The 14510-nt window shown below is 44.3% G+C and overlaps 1 protein-coding gene across 2 annotated transcripts in view; it reads right to left on the minus strand.

The window, feature by feature from the left end:
- Positions 1 to 3461: 3461 nt before the first annotated feature.
- LOC139552880 (NLR family CARD domain-containing protein 3-like) overlaps positions 3462 to 14510 on the minus strand; it is a 27664-nt gene continuing 16615 nt past the window's right edge. Inside the window, exons 9-11 of one of the 2 annotated variants that reach the window (XM_071364998.1) lie at positions 11245 to 11418; positions 10870 to 10916; positions 3462 to 4109 (exon numbers count right to left, since the gene is read on the minus strand). In XM_071364998.1, the coding sequence (XP_071221099.1) occupies positions 3520 to 4109; positions 10870 to 10916; positions 11245 to 11418 (811 nt within the window). In that variant the 3' untranslated portion in view covers positions 3462 to 3519. The remainder of the gene's footprint in view (positions 4110 to 10869; positions 10917 to 11244; positions 11419 to 14510) is intronic. The other variant, XM_071364999.1, reaches the window with a different exon arrangement.

Consider the following 14510-nt stretch of genomic DNA (forward strand, 5'->3'; position numbering starts at 1 on the left):
CTGGCACCATTCCTGTCTTTCTGTCTTTCCTGTCTTTCTGTCTTTCTTCTGAGAACCATTCACTTCTAACATAACACCCGGTCTCTTTCATTTCCTATCATTCATTTAATATCTCAATCTTCAAAGTTTAGCCGATTCCAACAATAATAAGAGTCTGGTAGCAACAGCTGTGTGTGTGTGTGTGTGTGTGTGCGTGCGTGCGTGCGTGCGTGCGCGCGTGCGTGCGTGCGTGCGTGCGTGCGTGCGACCTCATTCTCCGATATCGACTGCCTGACAGTAAGGTCGTGACCAGCTCGTGCGTGGGGTCCTTGATGATGCTGCTGGCCTTCCTCAGGCACTGTGTTAAGTAGATGACCTGGATAGGTGGGAACAACGTCCCAGTGATTTATTGGGCTGTCTTCACCACCCGCTGGTTTATAAACCCTTCATAAGGCCTATAGTTTACAGTAGTATAAACCCTTCATAAGGCCTATAGTTTACAGTAGTATAAACCCTTCATAAGGCCTATAGTTTACAGTAGTATAAACCCTTCATAAGGCCTATAGTTTACAGTAGTATAAACCCTTCATAAGGCCTATAGTTTACAGTAGTATAAACCTGGCCGTGCTTTAAATTACGTGCTGCTTCTAAAGGCTTCATAAAGCACACTACAGAAATATGTTACAAATCTATAAGCGTATGTCATGCTTTATAAAGGGTTCATAATAGTGGCATAACTGTGTGACATAACCACCAATGTCAAATGTGACATAAACCTGTGCTTTATAAAGGGTTGCATAAGTACTGCTTATTAAAGGCCTCATAAATCATATTGCTTTGAGGTTTTATTAAGCATTTATAATCCTGTCATGTATCTTGATAGAGCATAGCAACACCAGGATAGTGGGTTCAATTCCCGGGACCACCCAGATATAAAAATACATTCACGCGTGACTTTAAGTCAATTTGGATAAAAGTGTCCTCAAAATTGTATATATTATATTACTGTAAAATATTTATAGGATGGCCCAACCTCTTGCCCACTTGGCTGCATAGCAAATATTAGACCTGACCTCAACTTTCCCCACAATGCTGTTCTGCAGGATGACACACATTCTAAAGTGCAGTCATGCACAGCAAAAAAAAACGTTGGTAGGGCCTTTTAAAAACCGTGTACATTTTTTTATTTTTTATTATCACATTTCCCCAAGTTTTTCTGGTTTTCCCCCAGTTGTTTAATTAATCTTGGCGCACGGATCCCTTTAACGGGATCATTTTCTTAAACAACTGCTGAATTGCAGAGCGCCAAATTTTTAAAAAATACAACAAATATTTATTTTCATGAAATCACAATTGAAATATACCAAAACACAGCTTAGCTTGTTGTTAATCCACTTATCGTGTCAGATTTTGAAAATATGCTTTACAGCGAAAGCAATCCAAGCGTTTGTGAGTTTATCGATCACTAGACAAAACTAAATTCAATTGTCTGTGTTCACAACAATGCTTAAATGACATCAGGGGGAAGACTTTTGAGGTCTGGGTAAAATCTAAGAATTTTTTATTTTAGTGTAGTTGCCCTTTAATTCAGTGTGCATGCCCTGCACTGTTGTTTGATTAGCGCGTTTTCTAGTAAGCTAACCTTTATTTATTGTAAATTAAACTAGTCTGTAGCAGTTAAGTGTTGAGTTAAGTAACTACAGTATATAATCTAAGTCGTTATTTTCAAATATTTTTCGGTAACTTCACAGCAATTGCTACCTAGACGAAATGTAGCTAGCTATCAGGCTCAGCTAAATAAAAATATAAGACACACCCCTAGAGTCTATATAGGACATACACCTAGAGTCTATATAAAGACACACCCCTAGAGTCTATAACCAGGTAGGCCAGTTGAGAACAAGTTCTCATTTACAACTGCGACCTGGCCAAGATAAAGCAAAGCAGTGCGACACAAACAACAACACTGAGTTAAACATGGAATAAACAAACATACAGTCAATAATACAGTAGAAAAAGTCTATATACAGTGTGTGCAAATGAGGTAGGATAAGAGAGGTAAGGCAATAAATAGGGCATAGTGGCGAAGTAATTACAATATAGCAATTAAACACTGGAGTGATAGATGTGCAGAAGATGAGTGTGCAAGTAGAGATACTGGGGTGATAGATGTGCAGAAGATGAGTGTGCAAGTAGAGATACTGGGGTGGTAGATGTGCAGAAGATGAGTGTGCAAGTAGAGATACTGGGGTGATAGATGTGCAGAAGATGAGTGTATAAGTAGAGATACTGGGGTGGTAGATGTGCAGAAGATGAGTGTGCAAGTAGAGATACTGGGGTGATAGATGTACAGGAGATGAGTGTGCAAGTAGAGATACTGGAGTGATAGATGTACAGAAGATGAGTGTGCAAGTAGAGACACTGGAGTGTAAAGGAGCCGACCTTAGGTCGATCGACTGTTTGTCAGCTACTTTTTCAGGTAATGTGATGTTCCACTTTCCAGATGACTGTGTTTCTATGGCAGCACACCATCAAGCATAGGCCTTGGTGGATCTTAACATGTGGTCGTTCCTAAACCCGGTGGAGTCTGAGTACATTCTGACTGTTACTTTTCTGAGTAAAAAAAAAGGAATAACCAGGAACCAGAAAATGGCTTGTTTGTTTTTTATTTTATTGGATAGGAAAGAGAAGAAAAACAAACAAAGAACCGCTTTCATTTTCTTTGGCATATAAAAACTAAAATTGATTTCATATTTAAATGTTCAATGTTCAATGGAAAAACATCACTCACAAACATCACTACATCACGCCCCCACCTGCCTCTCTCGTTCTCCCTGATTGAGTGTTGTTTTTAAGGAATCTTCCATTGTGGTGTAGTTATACATTGAGACAACACATAACATACACTGTATTTTAAATCCACAGTTAAATGAACTCATTCCCTTTGCTGTGCAGGCAGGCATGAATTAATTCATTCATTCCCTTTGCTGTGCAGGCAGGCATGAATTAATTCATTCATTCCCTTTGCTGTGCAGGCAGGCATGAATTAATTAATTCATTCCCTTTGCTGTGCAGGTAGGCATGAATGAACTGATTCCCTTTGCTGTGCAGGTAGGCATGAATGAACTGATTCCCTTTGCTGTGCAGGTTGGCATGAATGAGCGAATCAGCGATCCCACGAATAAAACTCAGGTTTAACGTCAGAATCTTCACACACAAAATGTTTTGTTGTCGCATCAAAGTTTGCTCTACAAAACAAAGGCTTTTTAAAAATAATAATAAAATCTCAGATCTAGAACTGAAAAGGACAAAAAAAATTACATACTCCAAATCTAGCATATAACTGAACTCAGAATACTGATAGTTCGATACTTTAATAACTCGAACACAAAATACAGTCAACTCCTGAGAAGTGCACAATGGATATACGCAAACTACATCTAAGCTTTGAAGTGCTCTACAGTTCACCTTGTGACCACTGGCCTGAGGCCAGAGCTCCCGTAAGATCCGGTTCTGGTTGTCAAAGCTACAGTTAATTTGTCATTTAAATACTTTCTTTGTATTCACTGGGGCACAGCGGGAACCTGGCACAGCGGGAACCTGGCACAGGGACAGAGAGGCGCCACAGTACCAGATCCGAAATGCTGGATAGAGGGGCTCAGTGAATGTGGAGTGGAATGTGTGCAGGTGGGTCATTGTGTCAGAGGAGACGCTGTAGAAGGACAGAGTGCCGGCCGGCCAGTCCAGATACACTCCTATTCTGTGGGAGCGGAAGGCGTGGTCAGGTACGGTTACGGGCTTCTTATTGTACCTGGCAGTGTAAATATCATTATTACAACTAAGAGTCCAGGACTTGTTATTGTATCCAAGTCCACAGTCATGACCCCTTCCTTCCCTTCCTATTCCACTGTAAGTTACACCTACATGGACCTCGTGCCCCATCCACTCCACCTCCCAGTAACAGCGTCCAGTCAGACCCTCTCGACACAGCACCTGATCCCAGTTCTCAAATCTATCTGTGTGGTCAGGATACGTCTGCTCTTCGTCCACCCGCGTCACCTTTCTGTTCTCCTCAGACAGAGAGAGGTTTTTGAATGCTGTGTTTGGATCCAGTGTCAATTCACAGGCATCTGACAGAAAGACAAAAAACAAATAATCAATTCAATTTCACCTCAAATCTGGGAGAACTATGTTAAAAGTCACAAAAGAAAGTATTTCTGAATCCCAGACTTTTGAGTGACTAAAACATCACCCATGATATTGAAAAAGTACTTTTTCTCTCATGTCAAACTACCAGGAAGTCTGGAAAGACAGACTGAGTGGGACGGGGAACACACCTTGACTGGCAGTTCTTTGAAAACGTCACATGTCAAGCAACATGGACTGGCGGTTTTTTGAAAACGTCACATGTCAAGCAACGTGGACTCAGTTTTGCAGTGAGATTATCTTAAGAAAAATTTCGGATTTACAAAAGCAACTCAAAACAAGAGTTTACAGGATGAGTTCTGGTTACTAGCGGTGGGCCGAGTACTCGGACAAATCAGAATCCGTAGTTAGCTAGTCATTGTTGTTCTAGCTAATAATATAGTTAGTTATATTTTATATTTGTGTCTATGTGGCGCTGTAGTTAAGGCTATAGCTGTCGTGACATTTTGTCAGCCGGTTATCGTCATGCAAAAGACTGCCGGTCTCACGGTAATTTCACCGTTAATTGACATAAACACATTTAGTATCTCCAGGTCTCCAAGCTGCATACGAGCCACCGATGTCAATAAATCTATTGAATATAAAACCATCGCAATAAATCAAATTATTTATTATATTCAGGTCTAAAGAAACATTATGATATGAAGAAAATGTGTTTCAGAAGAACAGAATATGAGTTGGTCTACTGTATGTTATCTGGCTATGCACCATGATATAGGCTGTAGGCTTGTTCATTCATCAGACTAGATACTGTATGTTATCTGGCTATGCACCATGATATAGGCTGTAGGCTTGTTCATTCATCAGACTAGATACTGTATGTTATCTGGCTATGATATAGGCTGTAGGCTTGTTCATTCATCAGACTAGATACTGTATGTTATCTGGCTATGCACCATGATATAGGCTGTAGGCTTGTTCATTTATCAGACTAGATACTGTATGTTATCTGGCTATGCACCATGATATAGGCTGTAGGCTTGTTCATTCATCAGACTAGATACTGTATGTTATCTGGCTATGCACCATGATATAGGCTGTAGGCTTGTTCATTCATCAGACTAGATACTGTATGTTATCTGGCTATGCACCATGATATAGGCTGTAGGCTTGTTCATTCATCAGACTAGATACTGTATGTTATCTGGCTATGCACCATGATATAGGCTGTAGGCTTGTTCATTCATCAGACTAGATACTGTATGTTATCTGGCTATGCACCATGATATAGGCTGTAGGCTTGTTCATTCATCAGACTAGATACTGTATGTTATCTGGCTATGCACCATGATATAGGCTGTAGGCTTGTTCATTCATCAGACTAGATACTGTATGTTATCTGGCTATGATATAGGCTGTAGGCTTGTTCATTCATCAGACTAGATACTGTATGTTATCTGGCTATGATATAGACTGTAGACTTGTTCATTTATCAGACTAGATACTGTATGTTATCTGGCTATGTTGTAGACTGTAGGCTTGTTCATTTATCAGACTAGATACTGTATGTTATCTGGCTATGATATAGACTGTAGGCTTGTTCATTTATCAGACTAGATACTGTATGTTATCTGGCTATGATATAGACTGTAGGCTTGTTCATTTATCAGACTAGATACTGTATGTTATCTGGCTATGTTCCATGTTATAGGCTGTAGCCAAGTTCATTTAGCTGATAAGATATCTTGATAAGCCCGGTGCCATTATTTAAAAATGATATGATTTTATAGTAAGAATAGTAAATGAATAATAATAATAGCTGAATAAAATAGAAAGGATGTTTTTCCCATTCCAGAGCGAGTGCTCACATGAAGTGGCAATGTTAAAGTGATCCTTTGAAACGGGTCATATATGCTAGATTAAGAGTGATTTGGTATCTTTAGTTGTGAATGATACACACCTTTTAGAATGTGTTACAAATCAAAACATATTTGTGCTGCATGACGCGACTACAGACTATTGATGAGGGACTACAGACTATTAATGAGGGACTACAGACTATTGATGAGGGACTACAGACTATTGATGAGGGACTACAGACTATTGATGAGGGACTACAGACTATTGATGAGGGACTACAGACTATTGATGAGGGACTACAGACTATTGATGAGGGACTACAGACTATTGATGAGGGACTACAGACTATTAATGAGGGACTACAGACTATTGATGAGGGACTACAGACTATTAATGAGGGACTACAGACTATTGATGAGGGACTACAGACTATTGATGAGGGACTACAGACTATTGATGAGGGACTACAGACTATTGATGAGGGAATACAGACTATTGGTGAGGGACTACAGACTATTGATGAGGGACTACAGACTGTTGGTGAGGGACTACAGACTATTGATGAGGGACTACAGACTATTGATGAGGGACTACAGACTATTGGTGAGGGACTACAGACTATTAATGAGGGACTACAGACTATTGATGAGGGACTACAGACTATTGATGAGGGACTACAGACTATTAATGAGGGACTACAGACTATTGATGAGGGACTACAGACTATTGATGAGGGACTACAGACTATTGATGAGGGACTACAGACTATTGATGAGGGACTACAGACTATTGGTGAGGGACTACAGACTATTAATGAGGGACTACAGACTGTTGATGAGGGACTACAGACTATTGATGAGGGACTACAGACTGTTGATGAGGGACTACAGACTATTGATGATGCGACTACAGACTGTTGATGAGGGACTACAGACTATTGATGAGGGACTACAGACTGTTGATGAGGGACTACAGACTATTGATGAGGGACTACAGACTATTGATGAGGGACTACAGACTATTAATGAGGGACTACAGACTATTGATGAGGGACTACAGACTATTGATGAGGGACTACAGCCTATTGATGAGGGACTACAGACTATTGATGAGGGACTACAGACTATTAATGAGGGACTACATACTATTGATGAGGGACTACAGACTATTGATGAGGGACTACAGACTATTAATGAGGGACTACAGACTATTGATGAGGGACTACAGACTATTAATGAGGGACTACAGACTATTAATGAGGGACTACAGACTATTGATGAGGGACTACAGACTATTAATGAGGGCTACAGACTATTGATGAGGGACTACAGACTATTGATGAGGGACTACAGACTATTGATGAGGGACTACAGACTATTAATGAGGGACTACAGACTATTGATGAGGGACTACAGACTATTGATGAGGGACTACAGACTATTAATGAGGGACTACAGACTATTGATGAGGGACTACAGACTATTGATGAGGGACTACAGACTATTGATGAGGGACTACAGACTATTAATGAGGGACTACAGACTATTAATGAGGGACTACAGACTTAATGAGGGACTACAGACTATTAATGAGGGACTACAGACTATTGATGAGGGACTACAGACTATTAATGAGGGACTACAGACTATTAATGAGGGACTACAGACTATTGATGAGGGACTACAGACTATTGATGAGGGACTACAGACTATTAATGAGGGACTACAGACTATTGATGAGGGACTACAGACTATTAATGAGGGACTACAGACTATTGATGAGGGACTACAGACTATTGATGAGGGACTACAGACTATTAATGAGGGACTACAGACTATTGATGAGGGACTACAGACTATTGATGAGGGACTACAGACTATTGATGAGGGACTACAGACTATTGATGAGGGACTACAGACTATTGATGAGGGACTACAGACTATTGATGAGGGACTACAGACTATTAATGAGGGACTACAGACTATTGATGAGGGACTACAGACTATTAATGAGGGACTACGGACTATTAATGAGGGACTACAGACTATTGATGAGGGACTACAGACTATTAATGAGGGACTACAGACTATTGATGAGGGACTACAGACTATTGATGAGGGACTACAGACTATTGATGAGGGACTACAGACTATTGATGAGGGACTACAGACTATTGATGAGGGACTACAGACTATTGATGTGGGACTACAGACTATTGATGAGGGACTACAGACTATTGATGAGGGACTACAGACTATTGATGAGGGACTACAGACTATTGATGAGGGACTACAGACTATTGATGAGGGACTACAGACTATTAATGAGGGACTACAGACTATTGATGAGGGACTACAGACTATTGATGAGGGACTACAGACTATTAATGAGGGACTACAGACTATTGATGAGGGACTACAGACTATTGATGAGGGACTACAGGCTATTAATGAGGGACTACAGACTATTGATGAGGGACTACAGACTATTGATGAGGGACTACAGACTATTGATGAGGGACTACAGACTATTGATGAGGGACTACAGACTATTGATGAGGGACTACAGACTATTGATGAGGGACTACAGACTATTGATGAGTTGAGAACGTAGAAGAAAGCTTGCTCTCTGTTCCTTGTCTCGGGTTGGACAAACTGTTCTTTCATCAAGTGATCCTATTTTCACCCATCAAACTATTCTCAATGTAATCTTGTCTTTACTAATATGTACAATGTGTTTACATTTAGAATTGTCCATTAACGGGCAGGGACAGGGACAGGGACAGGAACAGGAACAGGAACAGGAACAGGGACAGGAACAGGGACAGGAACAGAAACAGGAACAGGGACAGGGACAGGAACAGGAACAGGGACAGGGGGAGGGACAGGGACAGGAACAGGGACAGGGACAGGGACAGGAACAGGGACAGGAATAAATGCAGGAATTACCTGTCTATCAGTGTCTGGAATAAATGCAGCAGTAGCCAGCATTATATATTATTGTTGTTGATAATTGAATAGGACTAAATGGGTAAATCATGTGCATTTTCAGCTATCGGGATCATTTCTTAGTGTTTAACAATGAGTGATTTAGGAAATGAGAAACACTTGAGAAACAGCCTTTTTTAGAAGGACACAAGTACGACGAGATCTGCACAACCCATCTGGATAAAATATCATTAAATATAATATACACTGAACAAAAATATAAACACCACATGTAAAGTGTTGGTCCCTTGTTTCATGAGTAAAAATTAAAGATCACAGAAATGTTCCAGACGCACAAAAAGCTTATTTCTCTAAACTGTTGTGCACACATTGGTTCACGTCCCTGTTAGGGAGCATTTCTCCTTCTACAAGAGAAGCCATCCACCTGACAGGTGTGGCATATCAAGAAGATGATTAAACAGCATGATCATTACACAGGTGCACCTTGTGCTGGGGACAATAAAAGGCCACTAAAATGTGCAATTTTGTCACACAACACAATGCCACAGATGTCTCAAGTTTTGAGGGAGCATTCAATTGGCATGCTGACTGCAGGAATGTCCAACAGAGCTGTTGCCAGAGAATTTAATGTTAATTTCTCTACCATAAGCCGCCTCTGTAGTTTTATAGAATTTGGCAGTACGTCCAACCGGTGTCACAACTGCAGAGCACGTGTAACCGTGCCAGCCCAGGACCTACACACTTCTTAATCTGCGGGATGGTCTGAATAAGGGGGAGGAGTATTTCTGTCTGTAATAAAACCCTTTTGTAGGGAGAAAACTCATTCTGATTTGCTAGGCCTGACTCCCCAGTGGGTGGGGTTGGCTCCCATGTGGGTGGGCCTATGGCCTCCCAGGCCCACCCATGTATGTGCCCCTGCCCAGTCATGTGAAATCCATAGATTAGGTCCTAATGAATTTCTTACAATTGACTGATTTCCTTCTATGAACTGTAACTCAGTAAAACCTTTGAAATTGTTGCGTTTATAATTATTTTTTCCAGTATATGACTGCCAGACAATGTTTATATACTATAACTATCAATGATGTCATCAACGTGAGTTTTCCATTTGGCTTGTCTCTTGATGTAATGACATGACCACTGCATCTGAGTTTTGGGAAACACTTCCCCTGCTTTTGTTCCATGCTGGCTGAAGACCTAGCTAGCCAGGTGACACAGATGAAACCTACAAGGACTGTGTATCTTTGCCATCGATGAATAGGGGAAACCTCTAATTATATTTGCTGACACACTGCAGTCCCATTTAGTTACCAGTAGACTAGCTACCTAGCTACGTAAACCACGCCCCTCTGTGATGTTGGTTACTAGGCGGTACTTATTTAAATTAGGGTAAGTGAATAAGACGTTACCATTGGTGTATTCAAATGAGAGGCTTTATGGGATGTCACAAAACGCCCTTAATAATCCCGCCTTCTGAATCCAAGTGTTTGACACGGGGGGTGGGGGGACAAGTAACTTTACGATCAAACTTTATCACTGTAGAGAGAAACAGTAATTTTTCATACTTTAGTCATACTTTAATCTTGTTTTCATCTAAATATCATCGAATTTCATGAAGAACATGAAGTAGGTTGAAGTAGGTTCAATTAGGTTGAAGTAGGTTAAAGTAGGTTAGAATAGGTTAAAGTAGGTTAAAGTAGGTTGAAGTATGTTCAAGTAGGTTCAAGTAGGTTCAAGTAGGCTGCAGTAGGCTGAAGTAGGTTGAAGTAGATTCAAGTAGGTTAAAGTAGGTTAGAATATGTTAAAGTAGGTTGAAGTATGTTAAAGTATGTTCAAGTAGGCTGAAGTAGGCTGAAGTAGGTTAAAGTAGGTTCAAGTAGGTTGAAGTAGGCATGAGGTCTTGTCATAAGCAGTGTTTCATTACACCCAGACTTACATTTCTTAAGTGCTGATTTTAACCAACACTCGGAGTTATGATCCACACTGAGAAATCAGAAGAAGAAACACCAACGTTGGGGGGGGGTTTAGACAAGTGATGTCATAGGCCTAGACAAGTGATGTCATAGGCCTAGACAAGTGATGTCATAGGCCTTATTTGGACAATATTTAAAAAAATAAACCAGACCTCATTTTGATGCAAAACAATTTTGGCACATGCATAAATAATTGCCTCCTTGTGGAAAATCGCAAAAACAACGGTTTTCAAGATACACTCTACTGTAAGTGTTGTAAATAAATAAATAATATAACATTTTTCATGTCTAAAAAAAAGTCAGAAGATTTAGTTGTTTGATGGGGGGGTAGTGTTTACCTGAGTTTCTCCAGTTTATATTGTGGATCTTCCACTATAGCAGAGAGCAGCTTCACTCCGGAGTCTCCTGGGTGATTGTGGGTAAGGTCCAGCTCTCTCAGGTGGGAGGGGTTTGACCTCAGAGCTGAAGCCAGAGAACCACAGCCTTCCTCTGTGACTAGACAGAATGACAACCTGCAGAATGGATTTCATTTCATTCTCAAAATGTTATTTAACCTTTATTTAACCTTTATTTAACCTTTATTTAACTAGGCAAGTCAGTTTAAAGAACAAATTCTTATTTTCAATGACGGCCTAGGAACAGGGGGTTAACTGTCTTGTTCAGGGGCAGAACGACAAATTTTACCTTGTCAGCTCAGGGATTTGATTTAGCAACCTTTCGGTTACTAGTCCAACGCTCTAACCACTAGGCTACCTGCCGCCCCTCCGCTCTAACCACTAGGCTACCTGCCGCCCCTCCGCTCTAACCACTAGGCTACCTGCCGCCCCTCCACTCTAACCACTAGGCTACCTGCCGCCCCTCCACTCTAACCACTAGGCTACCTGCCTCCCCTCCACTCTAACCACTAGGCTACCTGCCGCCCCTCCACTCTAACCACTAGGCTACCTGCCGCCCCTCCAATCTAACCACTAGGCTACCTGCCGCCCCTCCACTCTAACCACTAGGCTACCTGCCTCCCCTCCACTCTAACCACTAGGCTACCTGCCGCCCCTCCACTCTAACCACTAGGCTACCTGCCGCCCCTCCACTCTAACCACTAGGCTACCTGCCGCCCCTCCACTCTAACCACTAGGCTACCTGCCGCCCCTCCACTCTAACCACTAGGCTACCTGCCGCCCCTCCACTCTAACCACTAGGCTACCTGCCGCCCCTCCACTCTAACCACTAGGCTACCTGCCTCCCCTCCACTCTAACCACTAGGCTACCTGCCGCCCCTCCACTCTAACCACTAGGCTACCTGCCGCCCCTCCACTCTAACCACTAGGCTACCTGCCGCCCCTCCACTCTAACCACTAGGCTACCTGCCGCCCCTCCACTCTAACCACTAGGCTACCTGCCGCCCCTCCACTCTAACCACTAGGCTACCTGCCGCCCCTCCACTCTAACCACTAGGCTACCTGCCGCCCCTCCACTCTAACCACTAGGCTACCTGCCGCCCCTCCACTCTAACCACTAGGCTACCTGCCTCCCCTCCACTCTAACCACTAGGCTACCTGCCGCCCCTCCACTCTAACCACTAGGCTACCTGCCTCCCCTCCACTCTAACCACTAGGCTACCTGCCGCCCCTCCACTCTAACCACTAGGCTACCTGCCTCCCCTCCACTCTAACCACTAGGCTACCTGCCGCCCCTCCACTCTAACCACTAGTCTACCTGCCTCCCCTCCACTCTAACCACTAGTCTACCTGCCGCCCCTCCACTCTAACCACTAGTCTACCTGCCGCCCCTCCACTCTAACCACTAGACTTCTCTCCCGCCCCTCCACTCTAACCACTAGGCTACCTGCCGCCCCTCCACTCTAACCACTAGGCTACCTGCCTCCCCTCCACTCTAACCACTAGGCTACCTGCCGCCCCTCCACTCTAACCACTAGTCTACCTGCCTCCCCTCCACTCTAACCACTAGGCTACCTGCCGCCCCTCCACTCTAACCACTAGTCTACCTGCCTCCCCTCCACTCTAACCACTAGTCTACCTGCCGCCCCTCCACTCTAACCACTAGTCTACCTGCCGCCCCTCCACTCTAACCACTAGTCTACCTGCCGCCCCTCCACTCTAACCACTAGACTTCTCTGCCGCCCCTCCACTCTAACCACTAGTCTACCTGCCGCCCCTCCACTCTAACCACTAGTCTACCTGCCGCCCCTCCACTCTAACCACTAGTCTACCTGCCGCCCCTCTACTCTAACCACTAGTCTACCTGCCGCCCCTCCAATCTAACCACTAGTCTACCTGCCGCCCCTCCACTCTAACCACTAGTCTACCTGCCGCCCCTCTACTCTAACCACTAGGCTACCTGCCTCCCCTCCACTCTAACCACTAGTCTACCTGCCGCCCCTCCACTCTAACCACTAGTCTACCTGCCTCCCCTCCACTCTAACCACTAGGCTACCTGCCTCCCCTCCACTCTAACCACTAGGCTACCTGCCGCCCCTCCACCCTAACCACTAGTCTACCTGCCTCCCCTCCACTCTAACCACTAGGCTACCTGCCGCCCCTCCACTCTAACCACTAGTCTACCTGCCGCCCCTCCACTCTAACCACTAGTCTACCTGCCGCCCCTCCACTCTAACCACTAGTCTACTTGCCGCCCCTCCACTCTAACCACTAGTCTACCTGCCGCCCCTCCACTCTAACCACTAGTCTACCTGCCGCCCCTCCACTCTAACCACTAGTCTACCTGCCGCCCCTCCACTCTAACCACTAGTCTACCTGCCGCCCCTCCACTCTAACCACTAGTCTACCTGCCGCCCCTCCACTCTAACCACTAGTCTACCTGCCGCCCCTCCACTCTAACCACTAGTCTACCTGCCGCCCCTCCACTCTAACCACTAGTCTACCTGCCGCCCCTCCAATCTAACCACTAGTCTACCTGCCGCCCCTCCACTCTAACCACTAGTCTACCTGCCGCCCCTCCACTCTAACCACTAGTCTACCTGCCGCCCCTCAACTCTAACCACTAGGCTACCTGCCTCCCCTCAACTCTAACCACTAGTCTACCTGCCGCCCCTCCAATCTAACCACTAGTCTACCTGCCGCCCCTCCACTCTAACCACTAGGCTACCTGCCTCCCCTCCACTCTAACCACTAGGCTACCTGCCTCCCCTCCACTCTAACCACTAGTCTACCTGCCGCCCCTCCACTCTAACCACTAGTCTACCTGCCTCCCCTCCACTCTAACCACTAGGCTACCTGCCTCCCCTCCACTCTAACCACTAGGCTACCTGCCGCCCCTCCACCCTAACCACTAGTCTACCTGCCTCCCCTCCACTCTAACCACTAGGCTACCTGCCGTCCCTCCACTCTAACCACTAGTCTACCTGCCGCCCCTCCACTCTAACCACTAGTCTACCTGCCGCCCCTCCACTCTAACCACTAGTCTACCTGCCGCCCCTCCACTCTAACCACTAGTCTACCTGCCGCCCCTCCACTCTAACCACTAGTCTACCTGCCGCCCCTCCACTCTAACCACTAGTCTACCTGCCGCCCCTCCACTCTAACCACTAGTCTACCTGCCGCCCCTCCACTCTAACCACTAGTCTACC

Source organism: Salvelinus alpinus, chromosome 24, assembly GCF_045679555.1.
Source record: "Salvelinus alpinus chromosome 24, SLU_Salpinus.1, whole genome shotgun sequence".
Taxonomy (NCBI): Eukaryota; Metazoa; Chordata; class Actinopteri; order Salmoniformes; family Salmonidae; genus Salvelinus; species Salvelinus alpinus.